This window comes from Perissodus microlepis, chromosome 15 (genome assembly GCF_051167445.1).
Source record: "Perissodus microlepis isolate ML-2025 ecotype Zambia chromosome 15, ASM5116744v1, whole genome shotgun sequence".
Taxonomy (NCBI): domain Eukaryota; kingdom Metazoa; phylum Chordata; class Actinopteri; order Cichliformes; family Cichlidae; genus Perissodus; species Perissodus microlepis.
In genome coordinates this window covers 20267229-20294830 of record NC_140475.1, presented here as the reverse complement: position 1 = coordinate 20294830, position 27602 = coordinate 20267229, and the positions used below count along the sequence as shown (strand labels likewise).

General features: G+C 38.9%; 2 protein-coding genes across 2 annotated transcripts; one reads left to right on the top strand and one right to left on the bottom strand.

Annotated features, from left to right (window-relative positions):
• The first annotated feature begins 959 nt into the window (after positions 1 to 959).
• LOC146372078 (solute carrier family 22 member 2-like) lies at positions 960 to 8809 on the top strand. The gene is made up of 11 exons (XM_084953623.1): positions 960 to 1450; positions 3731 to 3834; positions 4000 to 4154; positions 4654 to 4822; positions 5341 to 5455; positions 6007 to 6107; positions 7165 to 7379; positions 7454 to 7562; positions 7947 to 8059; positions 8136 to 8235; positions 8510 to 8809. The coding sequence occupies exons 1-11, from the start codon at positions 1052 to 1054 to the stop codon at positions 8604 to 8606; spliced, it is 1677 nt and encodes a 558-aa protein (XP_084809749.1). The 5' UTR covers positions 960 to 1051; the 3' UTR covers positions 8607 to 8809.
• Positions 8810 to 8882: 73 nt separating this feature from the next.
• Positions 8883 to 25962, bottom strand: LOC146372077 (plasminogen-like). Its single transcript, XM_084953620.1, has 19 exons — positions 25905 to 25962; positions 24930 to 25065; positions 24723 to 24829; positions 24333 to 24447; positions 23671 to 23810; positions 23377 to 23530; positions 23180 to 23298; positions 20853 to 21015; positions 16675 to 16799; positions 16435 to 16594; positions 15847 to 16028; positions 15607 to 15755; positions 15428 to 15521; positions 13828 to 13942; positions 13471 to 13545; positions 13255 to 13395; positions 12399 to 12505; positions 11651 to 11796; positions 8883 to 9908 (listed from the first exon to the last, which is right to left on the bottom strand). The coding sequence occupies exons 1-19, from the start codon at positions 25951 to 25953 to the stop codon at positions 9747 to 9749; spliced, it is 2439 nt and encodes an 812-aa protein (XP_084809746.1). The 5' UTR covers positions 25954 to 25962; the 3' UTR covers positions 8883 to 9746.
• Between the last annotated feature and the right edge of the window lie 1640 nt (positions 25963 to 27602).

Sequence of the window (27602 nt, the reverse complement as noted above, 5' to 3'; positions counted from 1 at the left end):
GACAAAATTTCTAAAAAGAAATTATTTAAAAGTCAACTTTGGCAACATTACAATTAAGTTCTTATTTGGACGAACTTGATATTTGACCTGAAGACGTCCTGGCATCTGGCTTGTGTTCAACAATTTGAAACTTATTTTGTCATCTCATCTTGTCTGGACCGACTTAACGTATGAAAGAAGAACGAGGCTTGAATGTTTAATGAAATGACATACAACTTTGAACTTGTCTTGAATGACACGAGACTTCCTAACATCTATTCTTGGGTAAAATGAGGTTTTATCCAAGAATAGGTCTTAGGTCTTTAAAATTTGTCTCAAAGAAACTGAGACTAAAACCTATGCAAATATTAAAATATTTCAGGTACAATGAGGTAGGAGAATTTTGGGGAAAAACATCCTTTGCTCTTGTTATCAATAACTTGATCCTGTCTCTGGCTTCAAGTTGCTTAAAATGATTTCACACTAGTTAAGACTTGAGTCTTAGTTTGAGCTGACTTCAAAAGGATTTCCAGCAACACATGAGCTTGTCTTGAAGATTAAATCTTGATCCTGTAAGTCAAGATTCAGGCTTAAATTGACTGACTTAACTTGGACTGACACTTAACCTGCCTTCAAGTTCTTTAAACTTGTCTGAAAAGACTCAAGAAACTCAACACTTTCTTTCAGCTGATCTTATCTTTTTCAGTTCTTAATGTCTAACAGATTCCAATGAAGCACCTCTTAAATGTTAACTGATTAAGCATCATCACTGTGTCACCATCCAGGCCAATGTGTCCACGCTGAGGAATTTATGTAAATTAATCCCCAAAGCAGACGTTCTGCTGGCCTCTGATGTCAGTAAATTGGATAGCAAACGTCTTTTAATGCTCTAGTGCACAGGCTGTGCAGTACCAACGCATTTCTATGGACCTTTGCTCCTTCTTGTGCTGTTTAAAAACCCAGTGCATGTGCATTTCAATGGTCACTCTGCAAAGGGAAGCTCAGCATACAAATTAGACTCCGGCTGAGTGTTTTTTGCAGCTGGTTAAAGTAAAGAAACCCTTCTACAATCATGACCACTTTTGATGATATCTTAGAAGAAGCGGGGAAGTTTGGCCGCTGCCAGAAGCGTATCTTCATCCTGCTGTGTATGGTGTCCATGCCATGGGCAGGTGTGTATGTCGGGATAGTCTTCCAGGGTTTCACCCCTGATCACTGGTGTCGAGACCCTGCAGTGGTGGAGAGGAGAGAGGCATGCGGTTGGAACCTGGCAGAGAGTCGCAGGCTCACAGTACCTCTGGACAACAGCTCTGGTCAGCAGAGCAGCTGTGAGCAGTACGAGGTGGACTGGAATGCCACTGAGCTCACCTGTGACAATCAGGAGCTGGGGGACCTCAGCAGAACTCCCACAATCAGCTGCAAACATGGCTGGGAGTACGACTACGAGGGAAGACGGTCTTTTGTTACTGAGGTGGGGAACAAGAGGTCACAGCCAACACACACAGACCAAAAAACAAAAAATAGACAAAACATTTTTTGAGTAAAAAACTGTGAATTCAACAACATGACGCAGCTTGGAATATAGAAAACAGAAATAATGATTTGTTTTTTAAAAAAGGGGTCATTCAGTCTCGACTTAAAGTAATTTTTTGCTTCTTTTGCACCTTGAAATCTGAGGCAGTGTCTGAACATGAATATCTCAAATAATATTAAAGGTAAAAGCCTGGAACTGTAATTTGGGGCAAATGCAAAAAATGTCTGTGTTGGCTAATTAAAATATGCAAAAAAAATTCAAGCCAGCCTGTAAAGTCCCACGCTGATAAAGATATTTATATTTGTCTATATTTAAATATATTTATTTAGTTTATGTAGTTATTTTATTGATTTATAATTGGTAACATTTAGATTAAGTCTACTGCTATTGTTGCTTTTGTGGGGCAGCTTGTCATATTTGCTCAATCCAACATGAAAGTTGAATGAAAATTGCATTTTCTTTATTTTTGAGAAAGAATTTCTTAAAAAGATTCTGCATGCTTTATTTTTGCATTATAATGAAATATAACTATATATCATTCAGAAAGTGTTCTCTGGCAATGTGAAGTGTTTTTTAATTGGGTGCTCAAAGATTTTACAGAAAAATGTTCAGGCTTTTCTATTTAATAGATTTTAATGTGTGAGGGAAAAAAGTGGGTGTATATATATACATATCCATCTATCTTGTATGTGCAGATAACATTTTACAGCAATCACTGTAAGTGTTCTACTTTTCCTGTAATAAAATTGTTATGCATATATATATATATATGTATGACCTATGGGACCGGTATGGGAAATGAATGGGAATCCACTAATTGGTTATGAGAAGACCTGGATTGATTACGAGAAGGCCTATGGCTCAATTCCCCACACCTGGATCCTGGAATGCCTAGATCTATACAAGATCAAAGGAACCCCTGAGAGCCTTCATCAGGAACTCAATGGGAATGTGGCGGCCAACTTCAAGCCCATAGCACAAGTCACCATCAAGTGCGGGATCTACCAAGGAGATGCTCTGTTCCCACTGCTGTTCTGCACAGGCCTGAACCCCTGAGATCATTAACAAGACTGGCTACGGATACCGACTACAGTTGTCAGCCATCTCCTGTACATGGATGACATCAAGCTATATGCCAAGAATGAATGAGGCATTGTTTTACTGATCCACACCACCAGAATATACAGCAATGACATTGGAATGTCAGTCGGACTGGAGAAATGTAGTTGGATGATAACAAAGTACTAGAAGGCAACATTGCAGACATAGAGGACAGTTACAAGCACCTGGGGATCCCGCAGGTGAATGGGAACCATGAAGAGGCCGCTAGGAAAGCTGCAACCACCAAGTTCCTGCAGAGGGTCAGGCAAGTCCTGAGGAGTCAGCTGAACGGTAAGAACATGATCCGGGCTATCAACACCTACGCCCTGCCCGTGATCAGGTACCCTGCTGGGATAATAAGTGGGCCAAAGGAGGAGATAGAAGCCACTGACATCAACATCAGGAAACTCCTGACCATGCATGGAGGGTTTCACCCCAAGTCATGCACCCTGAGGCTGTACACTAAGCGGAAGGAAGGAGGCCGGGGACTAATGAGTGTCAGTACCCCAGACCAGGAGGACGCAGAAAACATCCAGGAATACATCAGGAAGATGACCCCAACTGACAGCGTGCTCAGTGAATACCTCGGGCAACAGAAACCCTAGAATGAGGAGGAACCATCATGGAAGGACAGGCCCCTGCACGGTATGTACCACCGGCAGATAGAGAAGGTGGCTGATATCCAGAAATCCTACCAGTGGCTCCAGCAGATCCCAGGAACGACATCGGAGATCTCTGTCCAGCTAAGAGCTAAGATACAGCTAAGATACTGCGCAAGACTCTCAAGCCCCCAGGCCTCTGGTAGAGGACCCGAGCTTGAAGGATTGACCGGCCGCAGGGGCGAGAGGGGATTTGTTTTTGTACACGTGTGTGTGTGTGTGTGTGTGTGTGTGTGTGTATGTACACATAAATAAATACATAAATAAAAAGAGAACTGTGTTGCTCAGAGAATCTGACTACTTTGGTAAAACCTAAATATGTCCGTATCCCAAGCAAAGATTTATTAATGACTAATATGGTAATTTTGTGTTGTTCGTAAAATGAACAAAAACATTGGCAGCATGCCATACAATTTGTTTTGACAGATTCAGGACATTTTTCACTTTGTTTTCCCAGTTTGACCTGGTGTGCTCGAATGCATGGTTGGTGGACATGTTTCAGGCCACTCTGAACGTGGGGTTCCTGGTTGGAAGTATTGCCATTGGCTACCTGGCTGACAGGTTAGGCTATGATTGTGACAGTGATTAAAAATTGACTCAAAATACATTAAATTACTATCTATTTATATTTTTTTCTTGTTGTTTTTAGCACTTACATGACCAAATAATTGACATTATGTGAGACAGACTTACAGCAATGTGATGATTGTTGATGTCTGACTTCAGGTTTGGCAGGAAAATGAGCTTCCTCATATCCAACTTGCTGAATGGGGTTGCAGGGATCCTGGTGGCCGTGGCTCCAAACTACATATCTTTACTGGTTTTCAGGACTCTCTATGGGTTTGGAGTGAAAGGAGGCTGGGTAGCTGGATATGTGCTGAGTAAGACTACCTTATAGCCTTTACCTTTGCTTTTCACCACAGTCAATCAAGGATAGTCATTCCCTGAACAGCTTTTACTTGCTAGCAAGGGAGACTGGTCAGAACCAGGGTCTTGGAGCTGTACGCCTTTTATTGAAAACAGTTACAGTACACACAAGCACCTCCCATAGTAACCCCCCCCTATGGTTACAAAAGATAAGGCACTGTGTGTGTATGTGTGTGCATGTGTAAGCAAGTGTGTGTGTGTGTGTGTGTGTGTGTGTATGCAGGGTCATAAAAGCAGGAAGGTTACTAAACAACAAAACAGAACCCTCACACAGGATGTTCCATTAAATAAACCAATGCAGCCTCCCCCACCGTCCAACAGGCTGGAGAGGTGGTCAGAGACAAAGGAATGTCTTTGATCCTGCTGCTTGAACTAAGACTTACAAATTTAAGTAACACAGTGACAACATTTAACAATTTGACTCCAACACACACCTTCCTCTATTTATCTCAGTCACAGAGATCGTGGGCGTGGAGTTCAGACGTACAGTCGGAGTAATTTACCAGATGTTCTTCAGTGTCGGCATCCTCATCCTCCCTCTGCTTGCCTACTATATAACAGACTGGCGCTGGCTGCAGGTCGTCATCACCATCCCCTACATCCTGTTCCTGTCCTACTACTGGTAAGAGTCACCACAACCACATACAGCAGTATGAATGAAGTTTTATTAACCCACAGAAATCTGTGTCTTGTAGTCATTTCCAAACGTTTTTATAAAAATGAGTAGTCTTCTCACTTATGCTAAAAAAAAACATTATCCAGTTATTATATACATATTAATAAATTTTAAATGCAGGTTTAGAATAAATGTTTTCCTTTGTAGAGCCAATGAGGGTATATTACACCAGAGGTACTGTGGAGAAAAGATATTATTACCTTTAGTTTTTTGCCACTATGTCAACCTGTGCACCTTTAGCACTATATTTTATCAGATGCTACCCTTACGTGGGTTGTCTGTTTTGCCTGTTCTTTCTTTGTACGACCCATTAAACCTTAAAATAAAACCCCAAAATCTCTTTGTCTTAGTGAAAAAATACACGCACCTACTGATAATTTGTCATTATCAATTAAAAAAAAGAAAGAATTTGTACCTTTAAATAGTTTTGTATTTAACAACAGATTTGTTGTTGACATTTCCAGGTTCATCCCAGAGTCTCCGAGATGGCTTCTCTCTCAAAACCAAAACTCCAAAGCAGTGAAGATCACAGAGGACATGGCCAAAGAAAACAAGATGACTCTTTCCAAGAACATCAAGGTAGCCATTGGACACAAAATCTCTGCATCTGTTACCTGGAATCAAATTCTATCAGCATATAACATGACAATTTGAAGTCTAATTCATTGTGACTTATTAAGTGAGATAAAACTTACATTTTAGGAAATAGAAATAGATTTACATTTCTGTAAATGTGTGAGAACTGAAAATACCAGTTTGTGGACTTTGGAGAGAGAAATGTTGTCCCATTTGTGTCTGATGAAAATGTAGCTCCTCAACAGTTCTGGGTCTTGCTTGTTGTGTTTTTCATGTCATGATACACCAGATGTTTTTGGTTGGTGAAAGGTCTGGACTCCAGGCAAGCCAGTTCAGTACCTGAACTCTTCTACTTTGAAGCCATGCTGTTTTAAAAGGTGCAATAAGCGGTTTCAAGCCTTCCATGAAAAAGACACGATCTGGTTTGGATTAGACTGCATTATTTTTTGTGAGATTTTTTTTCATGGAGAAACATAGTAAAACAGGCTGAAGCTAAGGCATAAAAACAACCAGAAATACTTTTACTATGTGATGTTATATGAATGATCCTGCAGACTCTGAAAGATGATAACGCAGACTCAACCACCGCTTCCTTCATGGACCTGATCAGAACGCCAAACATGCGAAAACACACTTTTATCCTCAGCTATAACTGGTAAGGATTTAATTAAAGCAGGACACAACTGTTATTATAAATGACTCTTCTTTATCCAAAAATAAAAAAAATCTATTTAGGATAAAGTCTCCCAATTGCCAGTCTTGGTAGCCGGGAATCGGTCCGCCGGGACCTCCGCCTGACGCACATTGCACCCGACCCGTACGTGTGTCTCCTGTGGGTGGTGGGACTGCAGGAAGATGGGCCCATGTCCCTTTTTCGGGCTGTGCCCGGTCAGGCCCCATGGACTAAGGCCCGGCCACAAGACGCTTGGCCTTGGGCACCCTCCCCAGGCCTGGCTCCAGGGCAGGGCCCCGGTAACCCTATTCTGGGCAGGGTAAACTGTTCCCTTGATGTTTTCCTCATAAGGGTCTTCTGAATCGCTCTTTGTCTGGTCCCTCACCCAGGACCAATTTGCCATGGGAGACCCTACCAGGGGGCAAAAGCCCCCAGACAACATAGCCCCTGGGATCCCTGGGACACACAAACCCCTCCACCACGATAAGGTAGCAATTCACGGAGAGCTGAGTGTAAAAGCGAAGCTCTCAATTTACCGGTCGATCTGCGCCTCTATGGCCACGAGCTGTGGGTAGTGACCGAAAGAACGAGATCGCGAATACAAGCGGCGGAAATGAGCTTCCTCCGAAGGGTGGCTGGCCTCTCCCTTAGAGATAGGGTGAGAAGTTCGGCCATTCAGGAGGGGCTCAGAGTAGAGCCGCTGCTCCTCCACATCGAAAGGAGCCAGCTGAGGTGGTTCGGGCATCTGACAAGGATGCCCCCCTGGGCGCCTCCTGGGCGAGGTTTTCCGGGCACGTCCCACTGGGAGGAGGCCCCGGGGCAGACCCAGGACACGCTGGAGAGATCATCTCTCTCAGCTGGCCTGGGAACGCCTTGGTGTTCACCCGGATAAGCTGGAGGAGGTGGCTGGGGAGAGGTAGGTCTGGGCTTCTCTGCTTGGGCTGCTGCCCCCGCGATCCGGCCCCGGATAAGCAGAAGAAAATGGATGGATGGAATTTAGGATAAAGATTCGAAGTTAATGAGATGTTTTTTCTCTCAGGTTCACCAGTGCTGTCGTCTACCAGGGTTTGATCATGAGGCTGGGCATTCTGGGAGGAAATGTCTATATCGACTTCCTCATCTCTGGCTTGGTGGAGTTTCCTGCTGCCTTCCTCATCCTGTTCACCATTGAGCGCATCGGCCGACGCCTCCCCTTCGCCGCGGCCAATTTTGTAGCTGGAGTCTCCTGTTTCATCACTGCCTTTATTCCTGACAGTGAGTGATTTTTCTTAGTGCTCTTGAACGTTGATTTCCAAGTTTTCTTTTAATGGTTCTGTCTGTTCTTGCAGGCATGTTTTGGTTTAAGACAGCAGTGGCATGCATCGGCCGATTGGGGATCACGATGACCTTTGAGATGGTGGTGTTTGTTAACACTGAGCTCTACCCGACGTTTGTCAGGTATAATACAGAAAATGTATTGTGTTTGGGATGAACAGGTATAATTTATGCATCAACTAAGGTAATCAGTAAACAACAGTAAATTCTGTGTATAACAAAAGGACATCACAAATCACTATTGATAGAACTGTGCTCACAGAAAGCTTAGACTGCTGCCAAATCCGTTTGAAGCTGTACCTGATAATATAATTGTGAAACTGATCAAAATATGAACTTTTATCCTTTTCTTTTATGTCACAGTTTCAGAACCTGTCCAAATCCAGCTGTTTTTGTATTTGTATGTAGATAACTAATGTAACTGTGGATATTTAGCCTTTTAAACATGTCTTCGCATCAAAAGTTTAAAAAGTAAATATAAAAGAAATGCTGTTTTTATGTCTTTAGGAACCTGGGAGTGTCTGTTTGTTCCACTCTGTGTGATGTTGGAGGCATTGTGGCGCCATTCCTGCTCTACAGACTGGCTGTGATCTGGCTGGAGCTGCCACTCATCATCTTTGGTGGGTTTTCTGAGAGTAAAAGTCAGATAAATGTGACTATCAAAGCTTAAATGCATTATTGAATTGTGTTGTGTAGGATTTCTGGCTTTCCTGGCTGGAGGTTTGGTGCTGCTGCTCCCTGAGACCAGAGGCGTACCGCTGCCCGATACCATCGACGACATTGAGTTCCCAGAAAAGTGAGTAGTTAGTGCAGTAGGAAAATTAAGCCCCTTTAAATCCCGTTATATCTCTGCTATTGTATCTATAGTAAGTGCAGATTGAGAGACTTTTTTTTTCCCAACACAGCACATTTAGTATTTTTGCTTAAACTGACTAAAACAAGTAATCAGTTATCAGAAAAGCTGTTGATTTATTTTCTGATTGACAATCAGATTTATGAATAATAATGCATGGGTGTTTTAGACTCGTAGCTTTGTAGTTGATGTGCATAACGCGACTTTGTGTTTTCAGAGCAAAGGAGAAAATCAAACTGAAGAACCAGCAGATGGTGAACCTGCTGCCCAACTACCAAAATACAGCGTCCAACAAAGATCGGGCAACTGTTTAAGCTCCTTTGCACACCAAAGTATTTATTTATGCTGTTTAACAGTGTTGCTTGTGGATATATTAGTTACTTCCTTGATTTTTATTTTAGGAGCCAATTTTAACATTTTCTCAGTTTTTCTTCGTGCACAGTGTTTAGTGTTTAGACTAACTTGTGTCTTTTTATGGAACCACGTCATACAGTTATTAAAGCTATCTTTAATACAACCAAGCTTCAAGTATTTTCATTTAAAACATTTACTGTTATAAGATTTAAAGTGCGCCATCATCTCTGACTTCACTTAATTAATAACCTCAGTAAACACTTTTCATATGAGTTTATGTTTTCAATTGTCTCTTTCAACTCCTTTGTAAGCTGATGTTAACCTTTTGCATTTAGGTTTCAGAGTTCGCCACGGTACAGAAACCGTTTAGTGAAAGTTACAAATGATCTTCTCATGGCTCATGAGTGGACTCATCTCTGTGCTTGTCCTGTTAGACCTCAGTGCAGCTTTCAATACTGTTGATCATAATATTTTATTACATCAATTAGAGCATGCTATTTGTATTACAGGTACTGTGCTGCAGTGGTTTGAATCGTATCTACCTAATCGACTCCAATTTGTTCATGTAAATGGAGAGTCCTCTTCACACACACTAAAGTTAATTATGGATTTCCACAGGATTCTGTGCTAGGACCAATTCTGCTTAAATTATACATGCTTCCCTTGGGCAGTATCATCAGAAGGCATAGTATACATTTTAACTGCTATGCTGATGACACCCAGCTTTATCTATGAAGACAGATAACACACACCAATTGGTTAAACTGTACGAATGTCTTAAAACTAAATTAAGTCACACTCAATCAAGTAGGAAACAACAACTGAATCTTTATCTTGTATTTCACTCAATGTAACCACAAAGAAGTAGATTTGTAATGCATTTTCTGTAAAGCATGGCTTCTAAAAAAAAAAATGTTTAACCTGTTAGAGAAACATTTTCATTGCTTTTGAAACCAGTAAGCTGCTCTGCTTTTAGTCTATCCACTTCAGGATAGAATAGAAAACCGAAAAACTCCATGTCATGAAGTCAATCATTGCCAGAGCAGAACAATATATACAGGTTAAGACATCCTCAGTAAACACACTGCAGATGATAGCTTTTAGTTGGCTTTGATGGTTGTGTCTATCCAGTCCTTAAACTTAGACACTCGGGCGTAGACACCAGGTTTCATGGCATTGGCGCAGCCCAGACCCCACGATGTGACACCCTGCACGACGAACTTGTTCTGCTCATAGCACACCAGAGGACCACCGCTGTCACCCTACAGGAGGAGAACACGTGTAGAAATAACTACAGTTTTTGATTATGTTTAAGTTAACAGCTGCTGAAACCAGCCTAGAAAAGAGCAGGAAACACGAAGGAAGTTGGGTTTTTTTCTGCATTATTGTGTAAGCAATAAACTAGTGCTTATTTGCCAAATAAAAAAAAACTATTTGCAATATTAAAAATCTCTTTCTTAGAAAGTAAACATATTTGTGTTAAAATGATGGGGGTAAAAGTGAGAATGGCTCAGGAAATAAGCCAAATACCTGAAACTACAAAAACAAAACATTCGTATTTAGTTATTTCCCATCCATTTTAGAAGCAACACAAATTTTCTATATCTACAGTCCACACTATAAATATTTGGGCTTGTTTTTCCATGTTTCCATGTTTAATGAATTCATATTTAATGAATGTGTATGTTTAATCAAAATATGTTTGTGCCAGTACTGAAAGTGATGTGTGCTGTTTAGCCTTTTTAACACACAATAGACAAAGTCAAGTGTTTACTTAAATTCTCAAGAGTTGATGACACTCTTTGCAGCCATGCAAATAACCTTTGATCTTTGTCTTTAACTTCTTCTACTCGGGTTGACTGAAATTCTCCAACATTTCTATAATCATTTTCTGGAAAGAACCCCAATAACTCTGGCAAACCAAAGAACTTCCTCTATGAACTTTTGCAGAATCACCTGACAAAAAATGTCTGATCTTTAACCTCCCAGCTCAATAGTGAATCGTCTGTTTGTTGCTGGAGTGAAATTGATGTTTGAATGACACAAATAGCTGACCACTGCATTCACCAAAGTGAGTGTGCTGCTTTCTGTATGCTTCATCAAAGCAGCTCTTTCACCTCACACACTTGAAGAATTTTCAGTATTTGAAACTGCTTACCTGCTGAGTGCTACATGTGAGAAAGGACAGCTGTGAAAAATAGCCCAAGCCGGTTCTCCCCAAATAATCTTAAATTCATGTGTAAGAAAGCAAATTCATAATATTTGATTCTTATATTTTTCATTTGCATAGTCACATCATTACTCCTCATACTGTTTGACAACTTCACCTTGAAAGATGTCAAACTATGAGTGAGCTCTTTTTAATTTTATTTTTCAAGGACAACATATCCCTGCAACAAACCCTTGCAACTGGGCACGCCATGTTAAAACTGCCATTTTCCCCACACAGTTCTTTCTATGTTGATGTAAACCTATTCATATTAAAGCTACGACTTGGAATGTTAATGTGCTCAGAAAATCCTTACTGTATAAACCACATATGGAAGAACAGATGTAAGAAGTTAAAACAAGTATGTCTAGTTTTAGCTGGGCTAACAGGTTTTATTTAATATAATTAAACATTCGTATCAAAAGCATAAATTACCTGTTATACAATCAGATTTTTCCAAGTATTGGATTATTGTACAGTTCCACATGCAAGTTATTTGATTTTGGTCATTTTATCTGTAAATTTCACAAATGTCAAAGCACCTTTGAGTTTATATTAAATTACATTAATGGGTGGAGAATAATTAACTGTTTGAATTTACTATAGAAACATTATTACTATTACTAAATTCTGTGTTGAACTGTTGTAAACAAATGAAATATTTATATATCTGATTCATTTTTTCAGTCATTAGTTTCTGGAAATCTATTAAAATATGTCAGGTCAGTAAGATGAAGTAAAACACACACATTTTATAAACTTTCCCCAGTTTTCATAGGTTTGTGTTTTTCATACCCGGCAGCTGTCCGCTCCTCCCTCGATATATCCGGCACACATCTCGTTGTTTTGAACTCTGCCGTTCAGGTATTCTGGTAGATTACACACCTTGTTCTCGATAATGGGAAAACCCTCTTCTTTCAGGACACCATCGCCTCCTGTACCTGCCAACACACCTGTGTGCAATTATCTTCCTCCTCCTCATGGCCATCGTCATAAGATGTGTAGCAATACATGTACAGTGGAGTTTCTTGTGTTATAGAGCGCTGACAATTATTTACAGTGTTCAAAAAGTTTTTAAAAACTTTTACAATTGACCAAACTGCTAAACCTCCCTGTCCAAGATGTAATGTGTTTAATTAACAAAGAATCATTAATTAGAAATTATGTTCAAAAATAGTAATTATTGCTGGTCGATATAGAGCCACAGTAAAGCTTATTGTTCAAATTCTGCCACTTGCTGGTGAAAGGTTTTCATTACACTCAATGATTTTCCTCCTTCTAACATCTTTGTTAGAAAAAAACTAACTTCAAATGAAACAGAAGAAAATAAAACTTGTGAAACAGTGGCTGTTATCAACAAGCAAATCCTGTCTACTTGATGTCCCACCTGTGTTTATGAGGACCAGATGTGGCTTCAAACAAACTTTGATCAAAAGCACATAAACGTGTGATTTGTATCAGTTTGTATCAGTCAGTTTTTACTCTGTCATTACAATAAGATCCACAGACATTTAAAAAAAAAGCACACATCTATGTGACGTACCTTGAGTCTCACCCCATCCAGTTACAAAACACTCTGCTGTACTGGAAACTATATAGTCCTTTTCTGGGAGACAAGCTGGCTGCACGTTATTATTTATTATTGCAGGGCTGAAAGAAATGCAAATATCTTTAATGGCATTCACAAGATCAAACTCGTGTCAACAAGTTACTTATTTTTCTGCATACTCAGTTCCAAAAAGGTTGGTACACTGAGCCAAATGTAAATAAGTTAATATCACATAATATAATATAACAATTTTAATGCATGGGTGTTACCATTTTATTGCTAGTATGTATCATATTGTTACCAGTTTGTCACTAAGCTATTGCTAATTGGTTTAACTCATGGGGATACTTTTGCTCCTATATTATTACACAATTACATACATTTTAATGTAATATTATTCCAGTGTGATTACTCTTCATACAAGATAACACTTTTACATTACTTCCACATTATTGGCTACTCGTTTCCACCTTATTACCCCACTATTATGATACTATAAGCAAGCTGTAATAGACGGTGCTACCCATTCACGGCTAATTATAGATGAATTTGACTGATAGCACTATTGGTTTTTTTTTTTCACACTTTCTTTTCATAGATATTGTGATAATTGTAATATCAGATGGATAACTAAATAATTAATAGACAGTATCTGTATGCTGGATTAAAGTATGAGAGCCTGTTTTCTAACAAGTCTGGTAGCTGAGTCTCAGTGTTAATACTTTCAAAAACACATATTTCATCCATGCTTCAGTCCTTCAGGTTAGCTAAGATCAAAGTTCAGATCTGCACCAAGTTGTTTGTGTAATATCATTAATAGCTGACCCAGGATGATTAGACCCATACTGACCTCTCTAGTTTAAGCAGAGCAATATCTGCTCTGTTTGGTCCCATTACTATTTTCTCAAGTCTCCTCTCTTGTTTCGATGGCTCATTGCCTCTCTCCGTGTGGATACCCAGGAATACCTTGTAGGCTGAAGGCCAAATGGAGCTGGTGGAATAATCAATCACTGTTTGAGTTATTGCAGAATTTGATTTTAATTGTTAATGGTGGTCCTGTTCCTACCTCTCGAAGCAGTGAGCAGCAGAAAGGACCCACTGAGGGTCGATCAGAGTTCCTCCGCAGACATGTTTTCCTATACTAGTAGAAAGATAAACAGATGTTTGTTTCACAATATACAGACGAGATGCAGCAGCAGCTTGCTTTCAAAAACAAATGAACTAAAAAGTGAACAGACAAACAAAACCCAGGCCAAAATCAATATAAAATACTGTAACATATCGCTATTAACATTCAATGTATTTATTTCTATAACAACAAGAACAAGTCTTTACAGTATTTACAGTTAACAGTCAAAAGTATTTAAATTACTCTGTACATGTTATATTATGAATGTAAGTCCTTTTGGTGTTATTTTCTCACCTGGTTCGGAGGCTGATTTGCCAGGGCCATGAGTGAGGATTCGACACACAGCCGCCGACAAGACGACTAAAACAACGTTTTGGTTTGATTACTGGTGTTCCGCACTTCATTTCAACTATAAAGCAGTAGTTCATTGTCATGAATTCTCAGAAGATGAGTGAAACAAAAACACTGAATTAGTTTAAACTTTAAACTTTATAGTCTCATTAGCAACAAGCCAATGGAAAAGTTTGCACAAAAATAGGTTTATTAATCCATTTTACTCAGTAAATGGATTTTATCTGGTATCTCTAGCATGTCTTGGTTAGCTGGACAATAATTCAGCAGCACCGTGTATTGCCTCACAGTATCAAAGTCATGTGCTGGGATCCATCAGCTGGCAGTGTGAACATGTTCCATTGCATTTTAGGTTACTGTAGATTAAAAAGACTGGACATCTCTATGTGGTAATCCTGCACTTTTTACCCTCTGAAATCTGGGACAGGCTCCAGTCTCCACACATTATTGAGATCAAGAGATTCTGCTCTTTTGGTTTGGCTTTGGCTCTTATGGCCTCATTTAGCATCACTCTATGCCTTCGATTTAGGTCTAATTTAACAAATATGAATGGTTTGTGTTTTTACTGTTAAATTAAGTCTTACTTTTGTGTATTTACCACTACTGGGGAGAACAAACATGGGGTTTGAGGCCTGGACAGAAATGTTTTGTTTTCCACAGTGGAAAATAGCTAGAGGTCAGTGGGTATCATCTCAGTCAAGTCCTAATCTGTTTGTCTGGGGTGATTTGTTTTGGTTTGAATTGCAAAAGGCCATGGTACACCTGCAGCAGAAGTACAGCTGCACAGACTGTTGAACAGTTCTGAGAAGTATTTTTAGGTTTGTTGTTGATCCTGCTCTGATGGATATTTTCATTTGTGTACCTGGCCTGTATCACTACACTCACTGGCTTTAGAAAGTCTGCCCACTACCATCTTTCCCATGATGGTGTGATTGTGTGTCTTTGCACATAGTAGGCCGATCAAAATAAAGTCCCAACCTTGTCTGCATGGATTCTCAGCATAGCTGAACAGGATTTGGCTCTCCCAAACAAGTCAGCTCTTCACATTCACTTACTGTCATTTGTCTTTATCTTTAATTATCTGAAGTCCAAAGAGAAAAAAATATTTATTATCATCACTGGCACCTACTAGCTGTAAAGAGGTATTAGTCCTATTTCCACTTCTAAATAATGGGATTTATAGTAGCATGACAGAGCGGTGCAGCATAGATAGAGACAGAGATTTTTATTGTTGAGACAATGTGTGAATTTCTCTGACCAAAACAATATTTGTTTGATAGTTGCTAATTGAACTAAGTGAGGTATTCACTGTTGTTAACATGGTTAGAATACCAGAACACATGTGGATAGAATCAGACCCACCATAGAGTCCGGTGGGCGACACAGGTGGAGATGAGTGAATGGAAAGCAAGGGTTACTACAGTCTGCAGTTCAGACTGAGCATCAGTCATGCTGATAGAGTGGTTAAAAAGGTTGGTAGATGGTAACAAATTAAAATAAAACACACTGAATTTGAATGCCAACACAAACAATGTTCATATACCACAGTCAGGGATCTGGCAGTGTTCCCATATCCTGTCCCTATCAGTAGTGTAGCACCACGGTCCAATTATATCGTTGTCTGGATTTCTGCAGCTCTGATAGTGGACAGAGGAGTTAGAAGCTAGAAAAAAAATCTGTTCTTACCACAAAGAGTTTTTATTGCAACACCCACGCACTTACATTGCCGTCCAGACCCTTGGTGGGGTGAGTCTCTGGGGTGAAGCTGATGTGACTGTGAGGAGTCTGAGAACTCCACGCCTGGCACGTCACACCATTCGCAGTAACAGAGGTTGGACCTCGGTATGTCGCTCCATTTCCGATCTTGCAGTCTAAAACAGCCGCAGCGAAACAGGGGAAGTAAATGAAAGGTCAAACAAACTGGCAAGGAAGCACAACATGTGACATTTAAAGCTGATTCACCTTTTTCCGGTGGAGTCTGGATGGCAATGGAGGCGATGTGTGGCCGAGGAGAACTGACTTCTGAAGGTCTGACAGAGCATCTCTTCAAGTTGCAGTGCTCCCAGCGGACTGCGGGGTCTGTAGTGAAACACCAGGGAGCTCGGTCCCCATCAGGGTTCCTGCACAGATTCCCTCTGAGGTCCCTGTTGTAAAAAAAAGCCCCTGAAACTTTAAGACATCAACCTATTAAACAAGATATTTTTATAGAGTTATAGAGTTATATATAGAGTTAAGCCCAGAGAGGGGGCTTAATAAATAGATGGATCTAATTGGGGTTGGAAAAATTGTTTTTTGTTTTTTTGCCAGTCAGAATTCTGACTGTTAAAAAATTTCAAAAATTTAAATTCATGGATTTTACCACATAGGTTTAAGGTACATCTTCAGCATACTAACATTCTTCTTGTATGTAGTGATGAATTCCTGGTTCATGTTTGTGTTAGAATATAGTTTTTTTTTATAGTTTTTTTCCCCCTCTCAAGGTTAGCTGTCCTATCCTCTTGTGTCATCCTGTTGTGTTAGCCATAATAACTGAATGTGTTTAATACTTACGCATCAGGGTAGGCTTCTGGAGTCTTGTAATGTCTGTGAGGAGTCATGGAGCTCCAACTTTGACATTCTTTTCCACTGATGGTCTCTGATGTTATGCCCCGATAACTGAAACCGTTCCCTTCATAGCAGTCTTCCTCATTTGGGGGGATCACTGGATCACCTGCAGCAAGGGATATTGAAAGGGGGGAGATTCAGTCATTTTTGAAACACAAGGACGAGATAGATTAACTAACACTATACCTTGTGTGCGTGCATCCCCACACCGTGGCACGTTGCAGTACTCCCAGCGTTTGCTGGGGTCAGTTGTGTAGCACCAGGGCATCAGTTCATTGTTGGGGTTACGACAGTAGTTATTATCCAGACCTCTGACAAAGAAGATGAAAACATGAAAGCCCATAAAAACATACTTGCACTGAAAAAATAATCTTGAACAGATTTCTTCTTTCTTTTCTCATATTTTTCTCATAAATGTTACTGAATAAATTCAATGAACATTTCAAACCATCTAATGTAAAGTAATATTAAACATTTTCTTTTTTGTTCTTTTTACAGTTCTTTTTACATAAAAAGTATGCAGTGTTTACTTAATATAAAAATAACATCTCAAATATGATGCAAAGAATGACAATTCGTAAACAAAGTTTATTTTCTTTCATTTATACATAGATATGTTTGGTAATTAACAGATGTAATTATTGAAGTTTTCAACATAAAAATGCCAAGCAATATAAATGCTTTTTGTTTTGTTTGTTAGACTCATGTCTGCAAGCATTAGTAAGATGACATCATAATGGCAACATGTGTCTGCAGAGTTGTCCACCATATTAGATTGTCACGGGCTGGGTGTGTGACCCAGCATTTTGTGTTTATTTTCTGTATTGTTGACTTATGTTTTTACTGAAGATATGTTTAGTTCTTGTGGCTTCTATTTTTTGGATATGTTTGAGGTTTGTTGTAGCATGACATTATTTTGTTAGATTCATCTAGTTATCTTAAGCTCCTAATTTAGTTAGTCTTTAGTTCTGTTTATTAGGTCACTTTGTGTCATCACCTTCTGTGTTTAGTTTATCTTGTCGGTTCATGTCTTAAGCTGTCATGTTTCATGTCTGCGTGGTTCATGTTTGTCAACCTCATGTCGTGTCTGCGTCCTGTCACGTTTCCTGTTTATTTTGAAAGTTTTGTTTCTTGTTCTGTGCTTATTATACATTTCCCCTGTTGTGTCATTATGTGCATTTGTGTCAGCTGTTTCCTTATGTATTTCCACTTCCCATGATCACTCCCCTGTGTATTTAGTCTGTGTTTTTCCACTTGTTCGCCGTTGCGTCGTCTGTTACCATCGCTGTCACTTTAGCTACATGTCATGACCGGAGCGAACGAGTGGGGACATAGGGCTTCAGCAAATCAGACAAATATGCAGGTGCCAAACCATTTAAGGATTTAAAAACCAATAAAAGAAATTTAAAATGAATCCTAAATTCAATTGGAAGCCAGTGCAGGGAGGCCAGAACCGGAGTAATGTGTAAAATTTCCTTCTACAAGATAAAAACCATGCCGTAGCATTCTGTACTAGTTGCAGGCGTGTCAGAGTGCCCAGTCCAACCCCTATTAAAAGGGAGTTGCAAAAATCCAAGCGTGAGGTTATAAAAGCATGGATAACAGTCTCCAACTCACGCCTTGAAAGAAAAGGTTTAACCTTCAACAGAGGCCTGAGTTGATAGAATGATGATTTCACCACCCCATTCATGTGGCCATCAAAAGTAAGTGCAGAGTTGATTTTTAACCCAAGATTGGTAATCGAGCTCTTAGAATAGATCCCTGTGGTACACCCCATGGCAGAGGGGCCACAGAGGACGATGACGGACCCAACTTAACACAGTAGCTCCTGTTTGAGAGATATGATTTCGTGCAACTGGTCGGTCGGGTTATTGTCACCCCAGAAATATTTCCATTGTGTTTTTTCCTATTTCCGTTGTGTTTTGTGTGCTTTTGCAGCGTTTTTCTTTTTGCAAGTGTTTTTCTTTTTGCAGCGTTTTTCTTTTTGCAGGTGTTTTCTGAAGTTGCAGTCCGTTTGGCCTCTCAGGGCCACTGTATAATCCTCTGCATTCAGTACAGAATTTATGGTATTATACAAAATACGAGGGTTATGTGAATTAACAGCAAGAAGTTGAGAAAAATAGGAGTTTTTGGCAGTCTTTACTGCCTTCTGGTAAGCTTTTCACCATCCTGGGTCGGTGCTTTACCCTTCAGAGTTCCACATGTAACCCAGTTCCTAAAATCATCTTAAACAAAAAAGAAGAAAAAGTAAAACATTTGATGTTCACCCACTCCGAGGGTGGATGAGCTCTGATGAGAGCCTATTGTTTTATTCCACTCCTCGCGTGTCAGCCAATCGGTGAAGCAGCTCTTGTCCCAACTTAGTATCAGCTCCCAAGTTTTCAGCCTCTTGCTTCTACAGCCGAACAGATCAGGCGGGCTAAAACTTTGTTATCGGTAAGCTAGAGAAATTAACCCCTAACAAGTTTTTTTTTTTTTTTAAACCCTTTAAACTGATATTGTTCACGAAGTATGGTTTTGCACTTGTTGTCGTAGAGGACAGAGTGAAACGGAGAGTTTACCAAGCTGTGGCGTCACGTGAACGCTGAGCATCCACTCGACAGCGGTAAGCTAAATGTGGCTAATTAGACACGTGATATGCGGAGTGTGGGTACAGTTGTTGGGTGTCTCTGAAACGCACTGTTGTTACGCTAGTCATATTGTTAACCAAGTCATTAACATGTGAAAAGCTGTAAATGGTTAAAGCAGCTGAAAATAAGTTTATGAGAGATAATTGTAAGCAGACTTTATCCTGCTTCCTGCTTAATTTTTTTATGTCAATCAGTTGTTTTACAATACTCAGTATTGAATACTTGGAGGTAATTTTTAGTGTATTTCCACTTGTACTAGTAGGCCTATGGTACAAGCGGGATTAAGCACATCTATTTTAATACTCCTATTTGTGGACTGAGTCCTTGTGTTTACATGTTATTGAAATTATTTGCTGTTTGTTCAGTTCTGATAAGCATTTGTGTGTTGCTCCATTTCTTAAAGGGGGTAATATACTTATTTATTTGTGATTATATATATGCAGTGAGTGTATATCTGATGGATGTAATGAATGTTTACCATGAAAAGTGAATTATATGGTGACTATAATTCCTGAATGTTTGAAGCCTTTTAGATAATCTTTAATGTTACTGCAGGTTACAAACAAGTATTGAACCTTGATACTGTGAAATTTTGAATATTGATACTGTGAACTTTGAAACTTGATATTTTAATGTTGTACAACATGACTGAACTGATGATGATTAAACTGATGATAGCTGATCTGAATAGTAGTTACTGCACTGTGACACTACTTTAGTTTAATTTGTGAGAGTTATTCTTAAATTGTTTGTGACATATATTTGACAATTGTTTATAGGTCAGGTTTTTATATGGGATGAATCCAAAGACCAGGTCAGTGATTCCAGAACCCAGAGTGTTCCAGTGTTCACTGGACGGCGAGTCAACCCAAGATCCTAGGAGACGATATACATACACACGCACAATCATTTGCACATTGATGGACTGCGATCCCCTACTGTACAAGTAGTGCGGTAGGACAGACAATCACACACACACACTCCTCATCGGACGGACTCTGTTGCAATACATCCATTTGTCATGGGCCCCACCGGTAACATTTGAACTTAAAAAGACTAATCTTTTACTTGTGCACAATTTTATTTTTATTCTATTTTTTTGCTACTTTGGGGGAAATTTTTATACTTGAAGTTCTGTTAAAACCTGTTGTAATCCTGTGTTGTTCACGAATTTCTTTTAAAAGGCTTAACATCACTGAAGTACTTTAAAGCCACACAACTGTGTTTGTCTGGTTCCTCTGCTGTTCATGTACCAGAGTTCTAAGGGTCGTTCTTAATCTTCTGATACTAGCCCAAAATTACTCATATACAGTACCAATGGATAATAATAATGGATTGCATTTATATAGCACTTTTTGAGACCCTCAAAGCACTTTACAATTCCACTATTCATTCACTGGCTGCCATATCGCACCATCGGCCCCTCTGGCCATCACCAGTAGGTGGTAGGTGAAGTGTCTTGCCCAGGGACACATCAACTGTGACTGTCCGAGCTGGGGCTCGAACCGGCAACCTTCCGATTACAAGACGAACTGCCAACTCTTGAGCCACGATTGCCCTAATAACCAAGGTAATGACTCCATGTAGGTGCTACACACACTAGACAAAGGAGCTTGCAAAGAAATACACACACTAGAGCTGAAAACTATTGACAAAAACTGCAAACTGCAAACTCCCACTAATATTTGGTTCGCCACGTTAGGATGGACATTAATTCCTGGATACAGCTCTTACTTGCAAGGGTAGTTTTCTGGGGACTGGTTGTGTTTATGTGGCACCTGAGCCGACCAGCTCTGGCACGTTTTGCCAGACTCAGTTACAGCAATTGTTCCTCGGTATGCTACACCTTCCCCGGTGACACAGTCGACCTCTGGGACAATGGTGGAAGGTTCAGCAGCTGAAGACGGAAGAAAAGATGTATTTCATGTATCACAGCAAATTCAAAAGTGTTAAATGTTTTGGTGTTAGTAGTCTTCTTGCAAAAGTAGAGTTAATTTTACTCTAAGTAGAGTCACATTCTTTTAATGTAACTCTGAGGTGTAAAATGATAGTAGTTAAAACCGAGTGTTAAAAATGAGTGTTTCTATGTCAAATCTGGAGGTGTTACAATGGAAACATTAACTCTCGACCTCTTAACTCTGAACTCCTACAGGGGCTATGACACTAATAAAGTAAATTCACAGACTCCGCCCCCAGCGGCTCCAATCGAAGCTGAAGTGAAGCCGTTTCAGAACATTTTGCTCTACATATTTGAGTTGTTTGCCATGCTTGGTAAGTCATTTTTTCAAAGATTGTTTCAATTATTATTATTAGCTTTTACTTCTGTGGCTCTTTGGAGTTTAGACAAAGCTGTGTGAAAGGCATTAGCCATGTTGCTCGGTGATAGCATAATATTCTGTTTTAGCTAGCTGAAAGGTATTGTTTGTGGGCAAATACCACAGCCTTGAAAAAAAGCTTGCATGTGAATTTTCAGTCAAACTTTTGGTCAAATACACATAAAACAATGTCTAGAATGTGAAATGTTGGTATAATGGTGCTACTAGAAGCCTGAAAATGATCTCCCATAAAAAAACAAGCAAACAGCAGTAGCAGATGTCCTGACTGGGTTCTACGTTAGCATTTATATCCCTCCAGAGTTTTATGCACACGGTTTAGGTAAAAATGAAAAAGGTTGAGGTTTTACATTTAGTTCAGTATTACCTGTTGCCTGTGTCCTTGTCTTTTGGGAAAATACTTTACACAAGTAATGGCTCAAAAAGGATTCCTTTTTTTTTTTTTACTGTGCTGCAATTGATTACAGGATTATTTGTGCCATTAATTAGTGTCAACTAATTTTTATTCAATCTCCACATAGGATATGCTTGTGAAGATGGAATATGGGGGAGAGCAGAAGTGCGTTGAAGTTCCACAAAGTGATGAATGAAGGACATGCATATTGTATTGAAGAAATAAGTGATGAGAATGCTGTAATTTGCATTTACCAGCTCACCTATGTCAGACCTTTTGATAAACAAAATTGTGAGAATGAAAGTGAGAACATGTACACTGTTACATCTTTCAGAAAATGTTTTGAAATTGTGGTGCACAGTTCAGAATAAAGGTTTTTCAAAAACCATTGCATCTTTTTAGTAACTGTTTATTTCCAAAAGAAATTTCTAGAAGTTCAGAACAGGAAAATTCCCGCTTTTTAGAATTAATTAGAATATAACTCTTAGTTAAACTAAAATACTCTTTGAGAGTTAATATATAAACTCTTAACACCAAGTGTTAAATTATCAACTCCAGACAGATTTGGTGTTTAACACTAAATCAGAGTTAATGTACCAACTCTCCAAAAAGAGTTAAATTAACACTCTCTGGTGTGGACCCATATAGACACTTTAATAGTGTTGAAATCAAATCCGACAGTGTTAATTTGGACATGCTGGATTTGCTGTGTACAATCCAGCAAAAAAAGAAGTGAAGAATATTCTCTGTATTTTGTTGTCTTTTATACTTTCTTACAACTTCATTTACATAAAGTCTCCTTTAGTTCTATTCTTCCTTTTCTGTTATTCATTTTACTTATACTTTTAAGTAGTTTCTGGCAGTGGATGATGGTAGCTTGAGTTTATTTAAATATATATATTTCAATGTTTATTCAACATGGATTTCTGAATGGGTTGTTGTGTTTTGTCTACAAGCTGCTGAATTGGGATTTTGCCATCAATAAAGAACACTTGAAATAAATGTTGCCTGCTTAACTCTGCACCTTGATTGGATTTAATCATGGTACTTAAAATAGCAGGTCACTATAACATTAGTTGAACTTGAATAAACTGAATTTAAATACTTTGCTGCCTGTAAATAGATTGAGCAACAAAAACTATGAAGTTTGAATGTCTGGTTTCATTGGAACATGAATATATTTGTTTGTCTGCAACAACTCTTGCACATGACATTCTTAATTTTTGACCATCATGCTAATTGTGTTGCAGAAGAACACGCTGGGCAACAAACAACAGCTGTGAAAGCCTTTTTGTAGTTCATTAATGAGGAAACATTTAAAAATGTAGACTTACTGCAGCGCGGTATGGCGCAGTAGTCCCACCGTTTGGATGGGCTGGTGGTGAAGCACCATGGTCGGGGATCTCCATCTGGATTTCTGCAGTAGTTCTCCTCAAGATACTTTTGTGGTAGACTGCACAGAGTATAAGAAGAAGTATCCAGAAAGTAATCCAGAAAAGGCTTGTTAAACTCACAAAGGTTTTGCACTTACCTGCTGGGATGGTAGTCATGGTTGTGAGGTTTCTGAGAGTCCCAGCGTTGGCAGGTGAAGCCGTTTTCAGTGGTGGAGATTTTTCCTTTGTAGTCCTCACCATTGCAGACCATACATTCCTCTGGGAAGGAAAATCCCTGATGTATCTGATATGCTGGGCCATGGATAGCAGATAATGTTGTTCCAAATTATATATTAGTATTAAACCAAATGAAGACCATTGAATGTAAAATAGCTGCTAGAGTATAATTAAATATGTATGTGTGTGTGTGTGTGTGTGTGTGTGTGTGTTACCAGAGCAGCTGGGTACGTTGCAGTGCTCCCAGCGTTTCTGGGGGTCAGTGGTGTAACACCAGGGTCCCCCTTTGTCCCCATCAGGGTTTCTGCAGAAGTTGGACTCCAGATCTGCTCGTGGGTGGCTCTGCGGCGTGAAACTGCAGCAGAAACATTAACAAAAATTAATGTCATCAATAAAATTTTGTATTTTACTGATGACTTATAAAGCACTGAATGGACAGGCTCCAGAATATCTGTCTGACTTACTGCAGCGTTATATGCCCTTTAGAGCTCTTAGATCAAGTGATCTCTTGCTCTTGGCCACATCTAAGTCGAGACTGGTTCACAGAGGTGACCGGGCGTTTGCGGTTGTGGCACTGAAATTGTGGAATGATTTACCTCTCCACATTAGAAAAGCCCCGACCGTCAATCTTTTCAAATCCTGTCTTAAAACACATTTTTACTCATTGGCTTTCAACACTGCATGAGAGTTACTATCTATCTACTTACTCACCTGTTACCTGGTATTTGTTATTTGTTATTGATGTCATTTGTTACTGTGCAATTTTTATGTTTGTACAGCACTTTGGCCAACATTTTGTTGTTATTAAATGTTCTATAGAAATAAAATAATAATAAAAAGATAAGAAATGATTAAGTTAAATCAGTTGAATACATACTTTGGCCTGTGTGGGTAGCTTGCGTCCCATCTCTGACAGACCTGTTCTGATTTTGTTCTGGACTTTGTTCCTCTGTAATCTGTTCCTATCCCATTTGCGCATTCCAAGAGATATTCTAGAAAAAAGAAACAACAGGACTCTACTGTTGTGTTGTATTCATTCAGATTGAACCACAGTAGTGTTTAACTTGCAATCCAGTTCCACTGTGTTTGCAGACACAGTCCAAACATCATTGATCATGACACATTGGCTAAAAATTAACCACAATGTTAGGAAAACTAAAAAGATCACACAAACCAGAGTAGAACAGTCACCAGAGACAAAGAAAAGAAAATGCAAAAACAGACATTTCAGTCTTATATCACTTTAGAGGAATTTGAAGATCATTACCGTTTTTTTCATATAAAGCTGTGTTTCTTCTGCGCATGATATTCTCTGTTTTAGAGTTTGCAGCTGCTGTCCAGCACTCGCTGTCGTTTTCATCATACATAAAAGTCCTGTTTTAAAAAAAAGTACATATCTATATAAATGTGGTGTGTGTGTGCACTGTTTAATACCCAATATGAAAACAATTGGGAGTGTGAGGTATGAACTTACCTGCATGTGAAGAGTGTTTCAGTGTTACATTTGGTAGCACATTCGGCCAAAGTGCTAACTGAATACATGCGTTTATTCAGTGAGAGGATCCATGCCCCTTCAGTTCTGGAGTAGCCCTCTATCTCAGTAGCACCAACTGCAATCATACACACACAAAAAAAAATCCCCCAAAGCTTTATTTATTAACTGATTGATTTGTTAGTTTATTCTTTGCTGTTTGCCTGAACATTTCCAAAATAATTTAAGCAAGCTTCTGTTACATTACTGGGATGTAATTAAGGTAGATAGGATAAAAAATTTTAAGAAAATCACTTTCTTTTGTTGATTTGACCTAATCTTGAATCAGCAAGTCTACATTATTAGTTACACTGGTGGATACTCTTATTAAGCATGTCGAAATTTTCAAATGGGGATGTCAATGTATTTACAAATGATCCTACTAAGGAAAAATTCACGCTCTAAACACTAGGTTTCAGGATTTTTTTTTTCTTTTTTCTATTTTTTCATTCTGTATGATGGCATTGAGAGTTGATATCCCTATTTTGGTCATCACAGCCACACAGGTGTGTCTATTAGCATAGAAGCCCCGCCTACCTCCACTCAAACCTTCTGTTTGCAAGAGATAGTCAATCAGATAAAAGACAGCTAAAGAAGGTTGTTTTAGACTATAGATGGGCTGAGAGAAATTACATCCGGCATTACATTCCATTATATAAAACATCTTTGCTTTGAGCCCACAGTTAATATCATCTATCAGTTGTAGACATGAGGTTTAGCTTTAAATTTATTATCCAATGCTGTCTGTTCTGACCTGTTTCCATTACATTTATGTGGCTGTGTGAACAAAAACTCTGCATTTAAGCTCCTAATACATATCGATGAGGCACTGTGAATCTAACAGTGAATCCAACAACTGCCTCTTCAATGGCTATGACACATTTATTAATAATTATCATTCAAAGATCAATATCTTACCACTGCAGAGCAAAGCTCCAAGGAGGAAAGCTGCTGTGTTCAGGTCCATGGTGAGACCCTAATATGATCAGATACCTCCTGGTTTATTGTTGGACTTCTTTTAGCATGTTGGGAGGACCAATAGGACAGCTCAGTTATTAGTTAATCATTGTCCTAACAAGGACAGCAAAAGGGCAGCAGGTCGAAATCCTTGTTTATGAGAGATTTTGGAGCAAAACAGAAGAAAAAAATGTGATTAAAAACACAGCAATTTAATTATTTTCTGCTGCATCGTTATGAAACACAGCTGGAGTGCATGTAACACCTCAAGAATTTATCTGTTCTCAGATGTAACGACTGGACTTTTGAACAAATTATTCTTCGGCCAATCCTGTAAAGTTTTGGAAACTCTGACTCTTCAGGTAGCACATGAAGAATATAATAAAGGTTTATTATCTTGTTTTTATATTTCACTTTCATCTCTTTGTATAACAAAATATAGGCTAAAGGTTTGAGTCAAAGCAAGAATAGTTTTTTATCTTTATTATTTTTTGTTTTGAATTGTTTGGTTGCAGTGTTTATTTATTCATTTTAGTTTAGTTTTTATTAATTGAGTGATAGGGTGTGACTACTTTATCATTGACAAGATGTTGCTGTGCAGCAAATAATGAATTTGAGACTGTGGAAAAAACCCAACTCTTTCTGTTTCCTGGCTATGTCCATCTTTTCTATACAGTCTATAATGGCGTGGAGTCAAAAACAGGAAGAGGCAATCTTTCTAAAACTGGCTGGATGTTTGAAATCTGTTTTATTAAAAACTTAGGAAGATGAGACGATTTCTTATTATAACCAAAGAAACACAGCCTAGTCTTTGGAATTCATGTCAGGCTTAATTTAATTTTGTTCAAATATGTGATATAAGCAATTTACAAATATGATAGAAGTAAGAGTTGAGAAATCTTACATGAGCACAGCAAACAGCTGACCTTACATGTGACATACACAAGACTGAGTGAATTCAGCTGAAAGTCTTAAATACAATGGTAGTAATGTTTCTGAACAACAAAGCATGTAACAGAGGACATAAAGAAATACATACATATACAACTCGTGAGACCATATGATCATATGATGATCCTAATGCTACCTCAGAAAGGTTAAAGTAAGAAAAACACATCCTATCAAAACCCTCATAATAATAATGATATTTCAGTAAAGTCAGGGTTCTCCACGCAGCTTCCAGCTTCAGTCTAATTGACTGAAGGAGGATGTGTGAGGATGTGTTAGTAACAATGTCAAGTGTAGATAACACACACTGCACACTACAAAGATGCAACAATTATAGAAGGAAGAAAATATATTTTTTTAAGTATTTATAAAAAGTTTTTCAGGTGTCAGTCTTTTAGAAGTCAAAATATTTTGGCTGTCTTTTAAATGTCTCTCTTTGAAGGATTAGTTTTATAATGTAAGATAGAATTAATTTTACATTAGTGTTAGGGTTTGGCACTTACTTGTGAAGGTTAAACTTTGGGGTTAGCGGGTTGTGAATGCCTTGAAGTCAATAGATGCACTTACAACAATATCCACAAACATGTCTGTGTATTTATCCACGGTCCCTGGGCCTAAACACAGAGTCGGGCACAGAGCAGCTGCTCCAAGGTGAAGAAGGCCAGACAGAGATTTCTCTGATTTGCTCAACTTCTTTTAATCAAGTTAATT

What these genes read in the sequence shown, in the direction of transcription:
- LOC146372078 (XM_084953623.1), top strand. Translation starts at nt 1,052, where the DNA reads ATGACCACTTTTGATGATATCTTAGAAGAAGCGGGGAAGTTTGGCCGC. An exon ending in ATTGGCTACCTGGCTGACAG is followed by an intron (nt 3,835 to 3,999) that starts GTTAGGCTATGA and finishes GTCTGACTTCAG; the next exon opens with GTTTGGCAGGAAAATGAGCT. An exon ending in CTCTACCCGACGTTTGTCAG is followed by an intron (nt 7,563 to 7,946) that starts GTATAATACAGA and finishes TTATGTCTTTAG; the next exon opens with GAACCTGGGAGTGTCTGTTT.
- LOC146372077 (XM_084953620.1), bottom strand. Translation starts at nt 25,953, where the DNA reads ATGGACCTGAACACAGCAGCTTTCCTCCTTGGAGCTTTGCTCTGCAGT. An exon ending in CAAATCAGCCTCCGAACCAG is followed by an intron (nt 13,546 to 13,827) that starts GTGAGAAAATAA and finishes TCTTTCTACTAG; the next exon opens with TATAGGAAAACATGTCTGCG. An exon ending in GCTGCTCACTGCTTCGAGAG is followed by an intron (nt 13,396 to 13,470) that starts GTAGGAACAGGA and finishes TTATTCCACCAG; the next exon opens with CTCCATTTGGCCTTCAGCCT.